Below are 21,769 nucleotides of genomic sequence, written 5' to 3'. Positions count from 1 at the left end.
CCTGTTCTTATGGATGTGGGATAAAATACTTTCGAAATGTCAGAGTAACTTCCTTTTCCTACCCCTCAAAGGCACAACCGCCAGCACCAGAGCATGAGTCCCAGAGCACAAGACCACAGGGCCCCGCATTGTCTCTTATTCCCCCCACACCAGCTCCGTGTGCTGCAAGAGTTCATTTTTAACTAGCCTGACTCACCACTGTAAAAGAAGTATGCATCTCTCCCGTTTGTCTTTTACCCAATCCTAGAGATTTCCCGACTTTGCTTCCTCCCAGTCCCTAATCTACCGCCGGGGGATTTCATGAAACTCTTCTTTTGTCTAATGTATAAAATAAGCTGCAAAACTTCCATTCTCCGGAGCGTTTTCTCATTCTGCTGAGATGTTGCTTCCCAGCGATTGTTATCAGTTTGAATAAACTCATAAAATGACTACAGGTCCGGATGTTTCTTATGTCAACAGGCCCTCAGCTCTGTCCTCTCCTCTTTGTCAAACAGAGACTGCCTGACGTGCCAGCAGTGGGAAAGGTCCTTCTGAGGCATGACTACTCTCCCAAGGAGAGCGACCCCACCCAGAGCGTCCTGAGAGGGTCAACCAAGGTCGCCATTGCCGTGAACACCTGTGCGCTGATGGTGCTAAAGGAATTAAACGAGGAGGCCGAGGAGGCTGTTAGACTGAGGGGCGCTAGGCCATGGCGGCCCATGTAGGCACACCGAACCCTGAGCCTGTAAATGCCTCGAGGTTACGAACTAGAAACACGAAAGGTTACCAATCACGAACCGCCAACGAGGGTTCAGGCTGAGGCCCGGGTGACCTCCCTACTTCACTCGGCCTCTCGTCTTTAAGTCTCTTCTGGGTCTCCGGCTGGCGGAGTGCTCCTCACCACTTCCAGTTTGGCGCTGACTGGTTCGAATGAATTTTGCTCAAAAAATTTATAAATGCCTCAGTTTACCTTTCGGCAATGGTAGAAACAACAACAACAACACCACCACACAGAGGCAGACTAAGCCATAGGGGGCCCTGCTGCCTGCCACGCTGTGCTGTTACCTGGAGAACCAGCCAAGAGACCTCACGCTTACATGTCTCTTCCGCTTGAAACAGCCCAGGTTACTCTAATCCTTTCGTCCTTTCTAAGCAGAAGGTGCCCCCCCCCCCACTGCCTCGCCAACCCCCCACCACACACACAAAGAAAGTGACAGGAAAAGTGAAACAAGCTTGAATATCCTCTTTCCTACCTATGAAGAGACTGACCTGGCCACAGGTGCCCCAGTCTCGGATTTCCAAATACCACGTGAAATGCCAGTCCCAGGTGACTGGAAGGGCCGGGTCAGCAAGCTCTCTGACAAGGGTATTGAATTTCCTGATCTCTGTTTGTCCAGGATAATGAGCAAAGCCTGCCGTCTACTTTACTCTTGAGACACTTTTCCTCCAGTGACCCCAGATTCCGAAGCCACCGTGGGATTCGCTGGTGCGGTTAGGACACTCTCGGAAGCATATTGCCACATCAATTAAAAGAACAAGATGTATTTGATAGTAATAACCGGTGTTGGAAAAACGAAAGAAATTACAGCCGTATATTAAGCTGAAAGGCAAGAACGTATATCACTCACTGCAAAGAAATACCGTCTCAGCATGGAGTCTATTAATTTTTAAAAAGTTAATCCTTCTTTTTACTGATAATGAAGGCAAGTGTCAACCCTGATTAAATGGTCACCATCAAATCCTGGAATGAAAGCAGACTATATTTCCATGAGAACTGCTCATGTACACCTATTTCTATGGCAAATGCATATAAGAATTTATTTGTTGACTATACTAACCAACGATCCTTATATAAATGAAACGGGAGGCGGCAGCGTGGCTGAAGGCACGGACTTAAGATAAGCCGGACCTGTGCAGGAAGATCGGAATAAACAAGGCAGAGAGGCCTTCACGGACTCCGTGTGACATACGGTTCTGCATTCAGGATTCCTCACAGCGGGCCTCCTATGAGAGCCCGAGAAAGAAGCCAAAAGAAACTGACAGAGAGACAGAAAAAGGTGAAAGTCTGATAACGTCCAATGGATGAAGAGAAGCCCACGAGACGCATAAACACTACGAATGATTCAGAAGGCTCCGTCGACTACTGTCGTCTACTGTCGTCTAGAATCAACCTTTAGAAACACTGAATTGATCAGACAGATACATTGCGAATTCACTTTGCAAAGGGTTTAAGCTAGAGCCGTTTAAATGGGTGCCTCTGCGGGGTGTCAGCTTATTTGCCTCTGCTGATCTGCACTCCCGGGCGGAGAGCTGGGCCACAGTCACGGGTCCCCACCAGGACGGCGTGAGGATGGTAGTTCTGTTCGTCGTCGGCACCCAAGTCTCAGCAGTCTCTAAAGGTTTTGAAAAGTCACCTCGGCTGGGCTAAACATAAGCTTAAGAGATTTAGCTGAAAATTAAGCCTGTACATCTATAGGAAGACGAAATTTGACTTTCAAAATTTGTATGTAGAATCAAGGTTTGTAAGGACAGAGCTATTTCATGTGGGAGCAATGAACCCCAGCACTCCCTCCCACAACCCCTTTCCTTTCAGACCCTGCACCGACACCTGGTGGCCCGGAGGGACGCGGGGAGAGGACACAGACCTTCCTTGGGAGAGAAGTTCAGGAACTGATCCACTTCGTGAGGCTCCAGCTTGATCTTAGGAATAATGGTCTGGCACGACGAATCCACCTAAAGGAAGGATTGCAAACACAGTTTTTAAAAGCCAGTAACAGCCCCGCGGAAACACCCAGGGGAGCTATTCACCACCTGCGTCTTCCTCTCTGGAGCCAGACAAGGCATAGGTGGCTTCTCTGACAGGGAGGTGGCTTCGCTCTCAACCCCCATCCATGCTTATTGCCAAAGCTGACGTTACAGCTGATGGAACCAGGGCTTCTTTTTATTGTTTTTATGGTAACATAAAGGCATTTTTATCACAAAGTGGTCTGGCAAATTTTTAAAGGGCCACGGGCCTGTACCAGCGTGTCCTGGAGTGGGCACAGGTTGGACCACGCCTCGCCCATTCTCTCCAGGCTTCCTGATGGCTTCCTGATGGCTGACGACATCTAGCCATCGACGACTCAGTAGGGAAAGGAGAAAAGGTATCTGGCCCATACACAGGGAGCGAGGCCGGGACTTTGACCCTTCTAGTAATATACTTAAAAATCAGCGGACTAAAAACATCTGTGGAGCGAGGAGACTACTACCCTGTCCAGAAAGCCAGTGCAGTGAGCAGACTCGGGCGGCTGCTGAGCAAGGAGCGGAGGTGCTGTGTCAGCCCGCGCCTTCTCACAGGCTGACTGCAAACAGCTCCGAGGATCAGTGCGCAGAGAGGCGGGCGGCTCTGCTGCTCCTGCGTGACCTCATCCTGAACGGGCAGATGACCGCGCCTTGCTCAGAGAAGATTGGGCCCAGGAAGCGTCAGCAGAGTCATCGTTATCACCTGAGGCTCTAACTGAAAGTGAGGACTGGCTTCCAGCATCCGTAAAAAAGGTGCACAAGTGTGACTCTGGTCCATCGGCCGACGCCGGAAATGCCCAGAGAGAAGGTGGAATTCTGCCTGTTGTCGGCATGGAAGAAATCCCAAATTTCTATGTTTTCCACGGGTAACTTAGTAAGACTCGACAGGGAAGTCCCTGAACTGCATCACACTAAGAGAGTAAAATACGACTCGGGAACCAGCCTTCCCAGTTGCCGTGGCGCTCTGAGCCTGACTGCATCATCTGGCTTCAAAACCAGTCCCATGGAGAAAGGTTTTAACTACGGAAATCCATCTTTGTAACAGCAATTATAGAAAAAATGAACTCAGACTTGCTATTAATTTTTCTGGATGTCATCAAAGGATGTGGTATAATCAATGTGGACACCAACTCAACACATCCTTGATACACACACACACACACACACACACACACACACACACACACACACACGGAGCTATGTATCCTTAAACATATACATCCACTGGCTCCAAAAAGATTAAATGTCTTATTGGAGAATGAAGACCTATGTTTTCTGACCCACTTTGTTTATATGGATGAAAATCGAGCATACCACAGTATTCATTTCCAGAGGAGGTTCCACCTTCTCTAACGGGGTGGAGATGGCTGTGATGGTCAAAGTGACAGAGGGAACAAGCCCCGGGGGGGGCTCATCCGTGATCGGCTCGGTCTTGATGGTTGCTGAAGGAAAGTCTGTGCACAGGTACCATTTCTCGCTTTCCACATCATCTGTGGGGGAAAAGGACAAGCCCGCATGGGAACCGGTTCAGGGCTTCGGTCATAAGTGAAACAAAGGCCCACTGATCCTGCTCAAAAAAAAAAAAAAAAAGCTCCAACAAAGAATTATTGAGAATAGAATAAAAGGAAATGAAATGAGAATGTGAGAGAGGAGATCGATGGATAAAGAAACGAATGGCACAGTAAGAATCGATACTTGCATTCGGTTGGGTGTGCGTCTGCCTAAAGACACTCTGGAAGGACACACATCAAAGTGGGAAACTTGGCTTCCTGCACAGGCAGGAAGGAGACTGGGCGCGTGGGGAAGAGGACAAGAGGGACCATTTCAGTGTGTCCTGTTTCGTACTTTCTGGTTTTCAAACCAAGCGAATGCATTAGCCATTCAAAAACAAATAAATACACTCATTGGAAAATAAGAAAGAGAAAGAAGCAAATGGCTGGTGACCAGAGTCTCAGGAGAGAGGATCAAAGATAGAAGGTTATTTCTATCTTTCTCTCAAGTTCTTTGTTGTCTTTATTTTTTCTTCTCACTCCGTGTATTTTGTCCTCTTAAGAGCCCACGTATGCCTCATCCTGACCCTAAACTTCCAGAACTGTACTCAGCCCTCGGGAAAACTTCGGCGTTCCTAGCACACGCCTGCCTCTTGCTGAAAGGGTCCACGCGCTCATCCAGAGAGGAGGGCCGGGTGGCGGCGAGTCTGGGTCTCGGCTGGCCGCCGGCTTCCGTGGGCATCGCACGGCCCGGGGCCGGTGACGCCGCGACAAGACGGCAGACAGGGGCACTGCCACCACGTCACGCGTACCCGCCCTGCACCCACACAGCGGCTGCGCGATCCTCACCGAGTCACTGCAGAGCTAGGAAGGGCCTTGGCAGGGCCCTTGATGAAGGAGGGAGGGAGGCAAGAAAGGAGAGGACGAGGAGATTGCGCAGAACAAGAAAAACGAGCCAGACGTCCTCCCAAATCAGCACTCGTCACCTAACCCCGGTTTTACTACGGTGAGGCGAAAATGAATGCGCGGAGGTGTGTGTGCTCCGTGCTTTATGCACACGCCACGTGCTCGGCGAACCACTGCTGCGCGGGGAACCCAAGTCGCCCACATTAGGAAATGAATTTACACTTGAGAGCTGGACTCAACTTGTCTCACAAGAAGGTACACGTGACGCTCACCACGTAAGGCTCGGGAAGGGCGGGCACAGAAGCTAAAAACTGAAGTTCGCAGTTATGAAAATCATATCTCATGAGCCACTTCCTTCAAACACAGGGAGAAGTGAGCGTCGCGTTCGCCAAGGAAAAAGGATCTTCCCCTAAATCCAGTTTATACCTGACTTAATCACCCCAGCCCCATTTATTTCCTGAAGTGAAATAAAGACGGGGGAGACTCCTGTGGGCTGAAAATGACTTGCTTTTCGAGCTAGTTCCATGGAGCCGCTGAGTGCAGGGCGGTGACAGGGAATTTCCGTCCTTGGCGGCGCGTGCCACATCCTGGCCGAGGGGGAGGGCAAGGAGACAAAGGGCCTTTTGATGGCAGCCACAGAAGGGAGACCACACTGCGGCTGACACAGAATTCTGCTGGCCAGATGGACGACTCGGCTTGGTTGAGAGAAGCAGCCAGAGGAGGAGCCAAAAGAAGATGCTAAAGTCCCTCCCCAAAGGGGCTGAGGAACTGGAAGGCTGTCGCCTGCAAGGAAGACACATTGAGGATGGATCTGGGGAAGGGTTGGAGAGACGGAGAGAGAGCAGAGATCACACGTTCTCTGTTCAAGAGTGACACACGCAGATGCCTCTGCTTTGTGAAGTTAACGCTTACGGCCTGTCCACACTGAGCAATATTTATCCCTGGCAGAGAGTACAGTGAAATATGCAGCCTCGGTATATATTCAAATGAACAGTCGGGGGACATCCTGGAGAAAAAGGTCGCACACAATCACCAGGAAACTGCGGGATAAGGTCAGATCCCCTGGCCGTGAAATTATGATTACTGCGATGAAACTTAAGTCGCAAGGTAAACAAAAGAAAAGGCAAAAATAAATACAAAAAGCGCATACAAATGTAGAAAACAAAATGAAGACAGGTAATGAAACGGGTTCTTCCAATCTACCTAAGCCATTCTCAAAGAGAAACATTCATAAAATAGGTCAAGATAGTTTATATTCTTAATTTTATATATATATTTATATATATATATATGATTTTATATATATACATATATGTGTGTATATATATATAATCATTGCTGTATCAGAGACGTGTATATATATATACTGTATCAGGCAAACAATGGCATTTGAACTTTGAAACAAATTTTCTCTCTAAAAGACAACTGAACTCTCCCTAATGAGAAGCCCCCCCCCCAAAAAAAAAGTTGCCTATCTTTCTTCCCCTCAACTTTTTTTTGAGGATGAACAACTGGTATTACCTTTATGCTTCCACTCCAATACAGCAAGTTAGTCTTCTGTCTTGAAAGATACCTTTTGAGTTAGAAGTTTAAGGCCCTCAAGCTCTAATAGGTCATTTTATAGATGAAGAAAATGACACACAGGTCTCGATCACACAGCGAATTAGCGGCAGGACCCAGATCTCCGCCCTCCTGATCAGTCTTCTTCCCATTCAGAAAACAACTTCTCCTGTGGGTAAAGATTTGTGTACGGAGGTGCTCACCACAGCTTTACGTATAATCACAAAACACTAAAAACAGCCGAAACATTAAAGAGCAAGAGCAAGGTTAGTGAATTACGGTGTGCCTAAATGATGGAACATTTAAGTATCTAGCAATGTTACATGTATTAAGCCTTTTTAATAACAAAGCAAAGATTTACGATAGAATAGTAAAGGGGGAAACCTAGATGGAATTCGTACACTATTAATAAAGAAAATGATAGAAAAAAAGAAGATTGAAAGGAAATAGTCCAAAAGAACAAAAATATCTCTGAAGAAGAATTCAGAACATGTATGACTCCTTTTTTTTTTTTTAATTTTATACCATTTCTAAATTGCCCGTCCTGGGAATACATGGCCCCTGGATGGTCACACTCGGACATGGTCTACTTCTTCCTGTGCTACTTTAGGCCTGATGATGAGGGGTGATTAGAAGCCCCGGTCCTTTCGGCATCCTTCGACTCTGCAGAGTCAGAGTACCATAATGGATGTGATACATTGCATTGCTGGCTCCGGCTCTTCACCTCCCCTCTCTCCAGGTCCTCTGCCAGGTAACTCTGCAGTGCCTTCCCACTGCGTATGGATGAGTCCCCCCCACCCTGGGAGCAGCTACGTGACTCGCTTTGGCCAGTGGATGCCAGCTTCCTAACACAAGCAGACTCTTGAAATGCGCTTGCACAACTGGACTTACATCCTTGTACTTTTGCCATCACGTGAGAAGGATGTGTCAGAAGGATGAAAAACACATAAAATAGAGTTACCCCCAAATGAGCCTGGCTCAGATCAGCCGACTCTCAGCCGGCTTTAGACATGTAAGTGAATCTAGCTAAAACCAGCAAAATCACTCAGCTGCTCCCCACCCCAAAAATCAACCAACCTCCAGTCAAGGCACAGACACATGAGCCATAATAATAAATGACTGTTGTTAAAGTTAATGAGTTTGGGTTTTTTAAAATATGCCATGCCATAGTCGGCTGATACAATATAGCTGAATGCATGTGCAAGATAGATAGTAAATCATGACATCAGAGTCTATTGCAACAAAATAGCTATACTTCGTCTCCATAATAATTCCTCTAAACCATCACCTGTGAACCATATTAACACATATTTGTAGGCTGAGTGATTAGACCTACCAGTTACATCATAAAACAAATGACTTAAGAGAAGAAAGTCAGCCAGTGAGAAGCCTGGTGACAGCAACATTCCAGTAGTGGTTGAAATTAGAGAAAAGAGCTTTCATTCTAAACTACTGGGCGTTGGCTTATACTCTGTCCCTCAGTGGAAATAAATACCAAACCAGAGGAAACAAAATGACAAACGTAACCTATGAGGTAGGGGGTTAACAAAGGGCAGAGTAAAAGGAGATGAATAGGATGTATTATCATTTTTCTGCATGACTTTATTTTTGTATTTTTATTTTATGGGCAAAAGATTAGTACGGCCACCATGGCTTAGACCTGGAATTATCCTTAGATATTTGCGTCGTCGGCTAAACTACAAAAGCAAGTGTCAGTACGCACACTCTATACCCTCTAATTTCCAAAGCTTGAAGTTCAGATATATTTTTTTTTAATTTTTTTTCTAAATTGTTTATATGCCATTTCAGATGGGAAACATCGCCCACTGAGGTCAGGAGCGCATAGTATGGGGAGTAGGGTTCACTGCCATATCATCCGAGTTTATTTAAAGAACTTCCGGTCAAAGGTCAAATGAACCTGGCACATTCCCTCAGCACCACCACCTAGCTATTGGCCAGAAAATAAAAACAAGCCACTGACTCGTGACGATGAGCAAGTCCTTCACATTCGAGGGCAAAACGGCGCGATGATGAGCCGTGGGGATAGACACCGAGATCACGGACACAGCACGGGGGACAGAGGGGCCGGAAGACACGCAATCAAAGCCAGCGTAGAGGCAACGCCAAAATGCAGACCCTCCATCACTTCCCTGCGTCCTGCGTAAATGACCGCAAGGAACAGATACCGATTCCTGGAGAGGGGGGTACTACACTCTAAACTGGGAGTCCAGGGTATCTTTATAAATGTTACACTATATATTTGTTACTTATATGTGTATATATATATACACACGAACACACATGTACATATGCGTCCATACAAAGTGCATGTGTGCACATACTCTTAAAAGGAGCAATCGCATGGGACAAATGTCACTTATGGGATATACCCACATATATATCCATTTGCTATTTATAGAACATGTCCAAAGTGAAAGGAAATTTTTGTAAATTAAGTAAGTATGCTTCATCTGAATCCCTCGGCATTTGCTAACTGTGTTTGCCCTTTGAAATTTTTCAAAGGAGCTGGCAAATCTTGACCGGTTGTTAATGTAAAAATTTCTTCGAGGAAAATGGTTAAGTCTGGATTCCGGAGGCGAGGAGAGGGGCGAGACTTCAGTTGAATGTGTTAGAATCATATTACCCTTCGGCCCACTACATATTCAGATGGAAGCCAGAGGCCTGTCTGCCGCGTGGTCCCCTCCCTGGGTGACTTAGCCCTGAAAGAACCTTCAGTCATGAGCGGCAGGAGGAGGGACTGATAACAGTAACACAGCAAACACCTATGAGTGTTCACTCTGTGCTAAATATTGTTCTAAGCGCTTTACATATGATAATTAATCCAATCCCAAGAGCAACCGTGTAAAGCAACAAACTACTATTATCCCTATTTTACAGACAAGGAAACGCTGAGATTCAGTAACTCACCCAACGTTAAGCAGCCGGTACATGGCAGACCTGGGCTTCACACTCAGACAAACCACCTCCACAGCCGGAGGGCATGGCCACTCCGGTATACTGCTTCTCAAGAGATCAATGATTAAACAGGTCTCTAGCCAAAAGTGATTATTCTTCAATTAATGTGATTTTGAACCCGTAATTAGTCGCTACAAAAGGTGTAATATTGGTTCTTTCTATACTTCTTACCTTTGTTTATACAGACTTCTAATCTAATGTTCATGAGGTAAAAAAATTCCAGTTTAAGATCAACCAATAACAGCTGAAACACTCCGTGCTCACTACGCCTGACGCCGTTTTAAATGTTTCCAGATATTGGCCAGGCACCTGTGATCGGCACGATTTCTTGCGGACGCTGTCCCCGCTCTGTGTTCTTTCTGTGCTTGTGGACACAGAACCTCTTTGCCTCATTCCAGTCACGCATATTGTAGCCACTAGGTAAATTATGTGTTTAATTCTGCAGTAATCTGCATTAAGGCAATAATAATAATAATAATAATGGCTAATATTCAGTTAGTGCCTACTAATTGCCAGGCACTGTTCTAAATGCTTACTTAATACGTATTAACTCATTTAATCCCTACAACAGTATAAGGAAAGAAATATTATTATTCCCATTTTAAAGGTCAGGAAAGGGAGATACAAGAGGTAAGCAACTTGCCCAAGATCACACGATTCCTAAATGGCAGAGCTCAGATTCAAACCTGGGCAACTGGACTCTAGAAAGTAACTACTATATTGTACCAGTGTTCTGCTTTTAGCACCTCGGGTCCTTCTGCAGGATATTGTGTTTACAGTATAAATTACAAATATCTGCAGAAAAAAGTTTCAAAAGATTTATTTAGCAATAATTTTCTCTTCACTGAAGTTATGACTCCCATGAATATCCAAAGTAATTTTAATTGCTAGATAGAGGTAAACATTGCTTTCTACTCTAGCATTGCAATGGCTAGGCAGGCAAAGAAGTCGTCATTTCGCTTAAAAAAAAAAAAAATGAGAAGCATCATTATCTTTGCACTTGTTAGAAAAAAATAATAAAAAGTAACACCCAAAAAGGTGATGAATAGCAAAGAGCATATATCACAAACCCAGGCTTCAGGCTTGAGAGGGCAACAGTTCCAGCCTACGCACATCAGGCTCTTTAGCCCACCATGTCAGAGGGGGCCCAGTTACTCTCTGTAGGGAAAGGACAAGGACCTCTTCCTTTCTAACCCGGAATCTAGCCCTGCTGAGATGGCTCAGATTGATTGATGCTCTCGTCATAGCTCAAACCAAACGTGATGAAGACACAGAGATCCATCACTCCTCTGTGACTTTCCTTTGGGTCCCATTTCCTGGGAACATTTCAACAGCGAGATGTCTCCGACACTGCAAACGGGAAACCTGCGTCATTATGACTCATCTCTGCTTGACGGAGCACATCTGATCGTGTGCTAATCCTGCTGCGGGTTTCATCTAAGCATTTCAAAATTCATTTTTTTTCTTTGCTGTGCCCGTTACGCACCTTTCCATTTCTCCTAGCATCCCTATCTCCACGCATGCCTTCCCTGGTCTGGCATCATCAACCACGCGACATGATTTTCTTCTAGTCTCCAAAAAACTCTATCCCACGTTCCTGATACCTACAACCTCGAGTCTTTGCCTCCCTCTAGGCTGTCCCAATTCCCCCAAGCTACGTCCATCATACTAGCGGCACCTGCTCCTCGATAGCTCACAGACCACTGTTCTCATTCTCGTCTGTGAAAACAGCTCCATAACTTTGGAGTGGATATTAAACTAGCCTAACTAACCACTTCTTAACCCTGCTAGCTCTAAAAACCCAACTAGCTTAATCGGAATGAACATAGTTATTATTTAATATGTTCCTGGCCCCGCCTCTCTGGACCTGAAATTGCCACAGTTACAGTCCCTTATTCCACCCAAAATAAAGTTACTTTGACTTGTGCATTGTGCAAATACTGTATTAGACCACTCCTGTATTAGTATATTTTATGCTGAGTCTGTTGATAGTTTACATTTTTTTCTAAGTTGTTCTTGTGTCATCTTGGGGGCAGGAGCCATGTCTAGTTCTGTCCAAACAGCCTTCGTCCAGCATTACTAAGTTTTTTTTCCTAGGAAGAAGACTGAAATTAAGGAACAAAGCAAATGAATACTTAGCACCCCAATTTACTACATAGGGACATGACTATGACTCATGAAGATCCCTCCTTGTTACCACAAGGTAAGGCGTGGCCATTGAAATATAAACTTTTATTTCTCAGTGAAAGCATAAAAATAGCCACAGACATTTTACATTTTACTTGGATGTTTCTGCTAATCTCTTTAAGCTACTTAAAAAAAAAAAAAAAAAAAACAGAAAACTCTGCTTAGCATCTGGTTACCAGCCAATCCCGGAAGTTTGTAAGAGCTGGATGTAAGACGTCTTCCTGGGATTTTGAAGGCTGAGCCCACATTCCTAGGACTGGCTCCTGTGGTTGCTGAACCACATGAAATGCTCTAGCTCAAGGGTTTCAAAGGAGTCTATGAATTCAGCCCTGAAGATAGATGATTCCTACGTAATCCAAGACCACTGTTTCCCAGCATTGGTGGTGTATGGAGGAGTCACAGATTCATTTGAAGATAAAAAAAAAAAAAAAAAAAGGTATAAATGCACACTCAGCAGAAAGGTTGACAAATATTGAAAGCCCCAAATGTTGTATATGATTTTAGGGGTCTGCAGTCCATCTGAGATCTATGATACTGATAACAGGATGACGACACCCACATTTGCCCTAAATAATTGGTCTGGGGTTCAAGGAGGGAGGCAGAGGGAAGGGAAGACTTAGCAGGGAGAGAACTATGAAGGAAGAAGGGAAAGAGAGAGGAGAAAGGGGAGGAAGAGGGAGAAAAAGAAAAGAAAAATCCTAATAAACTTGAAAAGAATGTCTACTCGAAGTGTTTATTTTATCACTTTGTTTCAGGCTTAGAAGCAATGATGGAAGAACCGCATTTAATCTAAGAAAAACTGGACAAAATGATCTGATTCACTGGCTCTCCAAGGTATAATGAAATACTCACTATCCAACACTAGAAACTGCTAGTTTTGCTTAAGCCGTTTTTCCAATGCAAGAGATAAAGAATATTAAATTCAATGTGAAAAGATTTTTTAAATGCTGGCTATTCGACGAAAGAACTATCATCTTCCTCCAATGGAGAACTCAGCTTGAGAGGAATATATTTTTTTTTAATTTATTTATTTTTATTATGGTGTCATTGGTTGACGAAATCCAGCAAGTTTCAGGTGTACAATTCAACAGTAAGACACATATGTATTGCATTGTATGTTCACTGCCCGTAGTCAGACTTCTCTCTGTCACCACATATTTGACCCTTTTGCCCCATCTACCTTCCTCTTCTTCCCCTTACCCTCTGGAAACCACTAGTCTGTTGTCCATGTCCATGAGTCTCTGTTTGTTTGTCATGTTTGTTTGTTGCTTTTATGTTTAAATCCCACATATAAGTGATATCGTGTAGTCCTCGACTTTTTCTGTCTGGCTTATTTCGCTTAGCATGATGATCTTGGGATCTTTGTGGATTTAAGGAGGATGTAAAATGGGGTTCAAATGAATAAAATAATTCTGTTCCCCAACATTTGGCCATCCATGAAACTCAGAAACACAACTGAAGCTAAAATGTGGACAAAGTGCCCTCCCACCCCCGCCCCATTCCTTCCCACTGGCTAACTCTGATTTCACACATCCCAGCCAGTTACTCCCCAGGTTCCTTATTCCTACTAATGAAAGTGCTTTCGCTGGCAAAAGAAGGCAGCTTTTACTCAGGGAAAAACTGGTACTTAACAAAGATGAACTGTGGGTCAGAAGACTCTTCACAAAATATATCTGACACATTGTACCTATTCTCAGCAAAGAACTAGCACAGCCCACTGCAGCGAAGGGTCTATAAATGGAGCATGGAGCCAGTTGGTGGGACTGAGTGATGTGTGCTTCGGTCTAATAAGAAGAAAGGCTTCCAGGATAAGACAGACGAATTATTTCTCTTCTCCCTAAGCTATTAGCATAGGTGGAGCCCATGAGTTCCATTACGTTGCATTTATATTGACTAGAATTAAAAAACAAGGAAACTGTGTCATCACGGAAGTGAAGGGGGCCCTGAACTTTTGGAAATCTGCTTATTTTCACTCGTTTCTCCAGGGATCTTTATTTGGCAAAGATCGATGCCCTCGTCATCTACTTTCCTCCAATCACTGCCACTGTTTTAACTCTATTCAACACTTCAAGGCCCAAATAAATTCTGCCTTTTTTTCTTTTGCAACTTTTCCTGTGACCTTCAATGTCTGCGCCCTCTCTCCTCTGAACTTCTACCATTAACTTCGCCTTGGGACATTGCTCACATTCTGCCTGATAAAGTGATTGGGTTCACTGCATTTTCACCAGGCTGAGCTACGTGTAAGCAGAATCTAAGTTTCACTGTTATGTCCCACGTGTATCTAAGTCAATGCCCAACACACAGTAGGTGTTTGACAAACATGTGGATGGGGAAAAGTTAGATTGCTGGATTGTTTAGATCATCTTTAATCTGCATATTCTAAATGCTGGTTGTCTGAATACAGAGTATAGGCACACGGTTATCATGCTCCCTCTCCCGCCCCAGGGCCTCTGCACTTCCTGTTTCCTCTCCCTAGAAGCTTCTTCCGGAAACATCTTTCCTGCATCTCCTGCTGATCTTTACTCAAATGTTACCTTCAAGGAAAGGCCTTCCTGTCTAGCCTCCCTAAATTTGCAACTTCCCCTTGCTATGGTTTGAATGTTTGTGTCCCCTCCCCAGAAAAAAAAAAAAACTCGTATGTACAAATACTAACCCCCAAGGTGATGATATTAGGAGGTGAGGCCTTTAGGAGCTGCTTAGGTCATAAGGGTGGAACCCACATAAATGGGATTAGTGTCTTATAAAAGAGACCCACAGAGTTCCCTGGCCCCTTCTGCCCTGTGAGGATGGAATTTGACATCTACACACAGAAGAAAGCCCTCGGTGGACCATGCTGGCACCCTGATCTCAAGCTTCCAGCCTCTGAACAGTGAGAAATAAATTTCCGTTGTTTATAAGGCATCGAGTCTGTGGTGTTTTGTTACAGCAGCCTGGCTGGACTAAGACACTCCCCCCTAGAAACCCCCAATCCCTTTTTCTGAAATTTTTTTCTGTGTATCACTGATCATCATTTAACAATACACTGTATATTTCATTTTTTCCTTATTTTCTATTCCCCACCTCAAATCCTAGAATGTAAACTCCATGAAGCAGAGATCTTTATAAGCTGTGTTTACTCCTTTACCCACTAATGCTTAGAACAGTCCCTGGAAGGTTAAGTACAAGATAGGTACTCCATAAACAGCTTTGGAATGAATTGTAAAAATGAATCACAAAGCATTTATAAAACACCTACTTCTACTTGCCATTGAGCCTATACAAGACAACTGCTATGAATCAAGAAACCTGTCAAATGCAGCCCAGTGTCAGAGGACAAGCAATGGGAGATCAGAGCAGGTGTCCACCCTGCTGCCATTGCCAAAGGTCAGGAACACGCTTCAGTCTTCCCTACCTTTGCCCTTAACAATTCAGGAACCACTGGTTGGAAGAATGGCTAGACCATAAGGCACTGATAACACGTGATAAAAGGGTTCAGACGTGGAAGAAATCCCTTTACAGACACCACACGATGAGAAGTGTGGCAGCTTCCGGGACATCTCCCAGTGATCCCGTCCTTCCGGCACTCACTCACATCTTCGCATGGTCCCCTGCCACAGTGAAGCAGGACTGCCCCATGGCAATGACAGAATAATTTCCAGGGCTAGGTCAGAAAAGGTATCTCAGCTCCAGCCGTGGCCTCTGGGATCCCTCATTCTTTGGGAAACCAGTTGTCATGCCGCGGTGACTCACAAGTAGCACCGTGGAGAGGACCACGTGTTGAGGAACAAATGTGCCAGCATCAAACCGCCAGCTACGTCAGGGAGCCACCCTGGAAGAGACCTTCTAATCCCGGAAGAGTCTTCAGATGACTATGGCCTCAGCCAACGTCTGATTTCAACGTCATGGGAAACCCTGAACCGGAATCTAACCGAGCCACTTCTAAATCCCTTATCCAAGAAATCGGGAGAGGTAATCAATGATTATTATTGCTTTAAGCCATTAATTTGGGGAGAGTTGTTACACAGCAACAGATAACTAACTTGTATTCCAGTATCTAATACAAGAGGTACTGGACCTGCCTTCCACGGAGGAAGTAGGCCTTAAAATAGAGGTATCAAAAGAACTGTAGGCAAAACAGACAAAGCAGAAAAGAGAGTATGGGGTAAGACCATGAGCAAAGGCAGGTGCAAATGTTACACAGAAACCGTACTCACACAGAACCTCAGGACGGGAAAAAAATCTTAAAGGTAATTTAGTCCAATTTACATGTAAAGCTACAGTCCACTCTTAAAAATAATAAAGCCAACACAGAAATTGCATGAATTTACCTAAGCTGAAACCCAGAAGGCTGAGTGGCTAAAATCCTCCTCCATATAGTGACACGAATGAGAAGCATTTAGTCATCACAGAGACCATATTCCTAAGTTTGTATTGAGCTCATTCCTGAAAATAATTTAATAAGAATTGAGGGAGGGGGGAAAGGGAGAGCAGGAGAAGGGGAAGAGAAAGTGGAAAAAGACAAGAAACGAAAGAAAGGAAGAAGAAAGAAAAACGACAGCAATCAATAACGACTCTACACCAGTAGGAGAAGAAAGAGGAGCAGAGGCTAGACGGAAAAAAAAAAAATGATTTACCGAAATGCTACGTGGTGGGCATTCTCCTAGTTTCTTTAAACACATCATCTCATTTTACCTTCGCAACTCTACAGCCTCAGATTATTTTAGTTCTACTTCCTCCCTTCCTTCCAGAGAGACTTCCCCTCAACACTTTCTGATCTGAGGCGGAGAAAGTGGACAAACTACTGAGAAGAAGGATTCAGATATACGCTTAACTTCTTGCCAGGAAAAATCTGAGCATATAGTTAAGGCTCCAGCAGGACCCAGCCAAGAAAGAGACCACTCACAGATCTGGGGATCCCTTCACTGAGGATATAAGGCCCAATTTCCCGGGCTGCCGATCAGGACACTTCTATTCAAAGGAAGGACGTATCTGAGGTGGAAAAGAAAAAACCTACAGCACTCTCTGTCCCGTGATATGATGTTTTGTTGGTCCCATAGTTGGTTCTTTTAGAGGCTAGTAGTAGATCTAAGGGCCCCAATTAGAGGAGGGGATTCCCCCACAAAGCGAATTCCCTCTTTGAAGAAGGAGATACAGGCATTTGCCTTCAACCAAAGCGAAGCATGAGGGAATTGTCCTGTACGTAACCACTTCACAAGATGCCGCTGTATGTACAGTGGTATAAGGAGAGGATGAGGACAGCCAGGTCAGGCCAGAGGAGGTCGAGCTAGTGACCACCCCCCACCACACCATCTTCCTATGAGAAGAAGGGATATGCTGAATTAGGGTTAGAGAATGTAGTTTTGAAACTTACTCAAGGTACTAAAATAGCTGGTTATACTTCTGAGAAAACATAGAAAATTAAATTTAAAAGGCACGAATAACTTAGAGAGTTGGGAGGATGCAGCATATACCAGTTAAAGGCCAACAGAGTAATGGTCAAAACATCTCAACGTCCATAAGACCATGAAAACCAGGCCTTCGACGCACACCGTAACAATGGCATCGACGATGGACATGAAAGAGTCACCAAAGTCTGGGGATGCTCACGAAGATGTCGTGTATGTGGGAGGACAGGGGGTCAATGGAACATGCTGAAATGGATTAAGAGGATGCTCAAGAAGCTTCTGCGGATAAGAGTGGTTATCAAAAGTTTTCCTCATCCAAAAAAAAAAAAGTTGTCCTCTTGAAACAATGGACTTACTAGAATTATCAACAGGCTATCCTGATTTGCAAAAGGTCACTGTGCTGTCCAATCCACAAGGTCAAAGAAAGCAATTATTACCATTCGGGAACTGCAAGTTCCCAGAGAACATGGCCTCAGGTAGGGAAACGTGTCCCGGGCCTCTCTGCATGGCATTTCCCCACAGCCCACGCACCAGGCCTTACGCAGTGTAGGTAGGCAGGTGCTTAACGTGGGCCCTGACAATAAATAACGCACACTCCCACCACCCTCAAGGAGCTCCAAGTCAAAGATGCCAAGTCCCCAGGTGTCCCTCCTGCTGAGTTTACCATCGTTGAAGCTGTCACTGCTAGTGACGTGGGTGAATGGTGACTGGACCCGAGGCTCCTCGCACAGCGAGTAGCTGTGCTCGGCCTGTATGAGAGGCGCTGGGGATGTCGGCGACGGCTCCACCTCCATCGACACGCTCTTCTCCGAGAGGAAGGGATCGTTCAGGAGCTGACCCAAGACATTCTGGGAAAACTCATCCAGGAGTTCTGAGAAGTGCTACAGGAAACAAAGGAGGAAGAACTCAGTTTCTCTTGACTATGATCTGATATTCACACACATATTTTAAGGCAAATACATCATCCACTGCTTTGAATGAAGTCCTTTATATACAATGTCCAGTCATCTATGGCTGTGTAGCAAACCACCCCAAGTTTTAGCCAACTTAAAATAACCACAATTTATTACTTTTCACCAATCCGTGGGGTTGGCGGGGTGAGTAAGCTTATCTCTTCCAAGTTTATCGGTAGAACCATAATGAGCTGGAAGGTTCGCTGGGCTGGACCGGGACAGCTGAACCTTTTGCTAGACCTTTTGCTCGAGTCCTCACATGAGGGTAGAAACATTCCACGAGGGAGGAAACCAAAACCTAATGGCCTCGGGGGTCGCACATCATCACTCCTTCCAGTCTTTGGCCCGAAGCGAGTGACAAGGCCAGCCCACGATCATGAGGTGGGAAAGCAGACTCCACTGCTTGACGAGAGGAATAGCAAAAATCACACTGCAGACGAGTGTGGACAGAGGACGGCGCGACTCCCTGGAGGCCGGCACTGTAACTACCTATGCGTTTTGCTTCGGGAATATTTTTAAACAGCTATCCTGTATTTCTATTGCATAATGGTGTTATTTATAGGAAGGTGCCGAGTTCAAAGGCACCAGAGGCAGCTCCCCTCTGGTCTCCCCACCTCCTGGACTTTACTGCTCTCCAGTTCTTCCTTAATCTCCTTAACCTCTTCCCGCCCTCCATCTCTGACATAGCCAACTCCCCGGCCCCCGCCGGGCCATGAAGAAGACACAGCAATGTTCTGCGCACATATTCCCAGGGATTCCGTCCCCCAGTAAAGGAGCTGCAGCCCCATCCCCTGAGTGTCACTGACAGAGGGATGTCCATGGGACGAGGGCCTGCAAAGCAGGGTTTCATAACCCTGGGCTGGGTAACTCTTTGTTACGGGGCGAGGCTATGCTGTGTGGTACCGATGTTCAGCCGCATCCCCAGCCTCTACCCACTCAATGCCAGCAGCACTGCCCTAGTTCTGAGGATGAAAAATGTCTCCAGACGCTGCCAATTGTCCCTGGGGAAGTGAAATCGTCCTTGATTTAGAACCGCTCTACAGAGTATATCAAGAAGAAGAAAAATTCAATTCAATTCAATTCGATTCAATTTAAAAGTCCATTTTGACACCAGCCATTAGAGCCACTTCCCCTGAGTCACAGACTAACATGTGTCATCCTCACTGATTAAACTTCATGGACACTTCTGGTATAGAAAGGAAGTTACAAAAAACAGATAGAGCAATAAGAGAACCGATTGAAAATGGTGATGCTTAGGGTAGGCAGTGAAACTCTTGGGATTCACATGAATGAGTCCTATCGCTGAACTGAAGTGTCGGGGAAGGTGTCATGAAAACGGTTGTAGCTTGGGGAAAGGAAAGCAGGAGGTGACCCCCGGGTTACAGCTCTAAGGTTTGGGCAGTGGAAAGACAGACCCCCTCCTTTCACAAAGGAGAGAAGCAGACGACAGAGAGGAGGCCCTTGCGGGCTAGGTCCTTAAAGCAGTTAGACTGGTGGGTTCCGCCAGCATCACACACAGAAACGGCTGCCTGTCATCGGGGCAGAATGCGGGGAAGCCACAGGCCTTGGGCACGTCCAAATAGGCATCAGTCACCTATGAGAACAGGAGAGCGAGCAGGTGGCGGGGAGAGAGTTCTCTGCGTGCAAACACAGAACGGAAAGGTCCTCAGAGCGCCTAAATGAACCACTTCCAAATGCCAACTGTCTGCATTGCAATTACCAGGAAAGTTTTGTTTCAGTCGTTTTATAATAAAATATTTTAAGCCTTCAGAAAAATTATAGAGAACGCTACCCTGCATAATTATATATTCGTTCCTTTGGGAAAAATCTTATTTTTCATGTTTTCTGCTGCAATCATTTTTCCTTTACTCTTTGTTTCTTTTTAAAGAAGTAAAACAGGAAGGGACTGTTAAAATTTCCATGCATTCCTCTTTTTCTGTCCCCAAATTAACTACTATACTTGGTGTATATCACTCCCATTCAAGTCTTTTACGCTTTTACTACACATGTATGTTTCCATTACACACGTATGAATTTTTTAACTTTAAATAAATAGTACCATACCACACACATCCTTCTGCAACTTTATTCTTCAAAAAAAATTTTTTAGATTTATTCTTTTTTATACATGTAGCTCTATTTCATTCATTTCAACTTCTAAATTATATTCCATTATATTTATCCATTTCCTCTTGAGGGGTGGTTAAAGATTTCATTATTATATATGATACTGTAATAAACATTCCTAACCATGAAGGGAAATTTTTTAAAAATATGAATCCTGCAACCCACCTACAGAGAACTGACTTAGTCAAAGGCATTTGTATTAAAACCACCACCACCACCACGTACGTATGATTCTAACGCTCACTTAGGTTTTTCAACCACTGCAGGCTGACCCATCTCCACTCACCACCTCTTCCTCTACACCACTTTATAATTAAGTCTCTAGAAGTTTACAAAGTTCCTAGAAGTTCAGATCTGCCCAAGTCAGAGGAAGAGTCCTGGATTTTGCAGCTACCATTTGCTAACCTTTAAACAGACACTGGGGATATAAAATAATAAATAACGAAAGAAAAAGCCCATGCCTCCCCTGACTCACCACTTAGGTCAGCACTTCTCCAACTTTTATGTGCTCTGAATCACCTGGGGATCTTAAGACATAGATGCTGACTCAACGAGTCTAATGGTCCTAAGATTCTGCATTTCTGACCAGCTCCCAAGTAGGGAGGAGACAAACAGCTGCAAGGCTAAGATTAGGATCCAGGTGTTCTGACTACAGGGTCAGGGTCTGACTTCCTAAGCGGCTCTCCAAAGGCAAATTTACTGGTTGCCTGAGGGTGAATATTCTGCAGGTGTCTGACAGAGTTCCTTTCAAGTCTAAACATAAGGTAACAACCGAAAAGAGAAATAAATAACACAGAGTGTGAGATGCAAGGCAGGAGCTGAACTTACATTTCCTGTGTTTCCAAGCCACGATCCTGTCCCCTGACCTACAATGTCAACCCTGGCCAGCGGTGTTGGCCCTGCTAAACCTCTGGAATCCCGCTGTCCCGAGAGGCAAGCCTCTCTCCCATGGACGCTGCCAGGCTGGACCACTCTGCCGACACTGTTTTCTTTCTCCTGTGCAGCACTAATGAATGTTTTCATGAACATCCCCTGGATAACCAATAATAAACCTCCTCTGACTCGGCTAGCCATCCCGAACTCCCCCTACTTTGGATTTTGTAATAATTATCACGTTACCAAACAATTTAGCCCTAAATGATAGGCATTCCTGAAGAACTCACAGTTGTTATCCAGTGCATTATGATAATCTCCCCTCTGGAAAAAGAACCTCTTCAGAAGGGACTGACTGGGCCTAACCACCCCACACACTTAGGAACTAGCAAGCGGTGAGTACTGAAGAGTTCCTGGGGAGATTCTCGTGACTAAAAAGATATGCCCAACTTGTCCCAACCAGATGCTGTGACTCAGCCCAGAAGATTAGCTCCAGCTGAGTCTCTTTGGCAGCTGAGGGCTTCAGGGCTCAGCAGACCGGTCAACACCCCAC

General features: G+C 45.1%; 1 protein-coding gene across 3 annotated transcripts in view; it reads right to left on the bottom strand.

The window, feature by feature from the left end:
* Positions 1–21,769, bottom strand: part of CREB3L2 (cAMP responsive element binding protein 3 like 2) — a 187,887-nt gene that overhangs the window by 24,526 nt on the left and 141,592 nt on the right. For all 3 annotated transcript variants that reach the window (XM_036230849.1, XM_016122874.2, XM_036230850.1), the window contains 3 exons: positions 17,928–18,144; positions 4,075–4,250; positions 2,625–2,712 (listed from right to left, as the gene is read on the bottom strand). In XM_036230849.1, the coding sequence (XP_036086742.1) occupies positions 2,625–2,712; positions 4,075–4,250; positions 17,928–18,144 (481 nt within the window). The remainder of the gene's footprint in view (positions 1–2,624; positions 2,713–4,074; positions 4,251–17,927; positions 18,145–21,769) is intronic.

The sequence above is a fragment of the Rousettus aegyptiacus genome, unplaced genomic scaffold, assembly GCF_014176215.1.
Source record: "Rousettus aegyptiacus isolate mRouAeg1 unplaced genomic scaffold, mRouAeg1.p scaffold_m13_p_13, whole genome shotgun sequence".
Classification (NCBI taxonomy): domain Eukaryota; kingdom Metazoa; phylum Chordata; class Mammalia; order Chiroptera; family Pteropodidae; genus Rousettus; species Rousettus aegyptiacus.
Note: the sequence above shows the minus strand (reverse complement) of the source record. Positions and strands in the feature narration are given on the sequence as shown.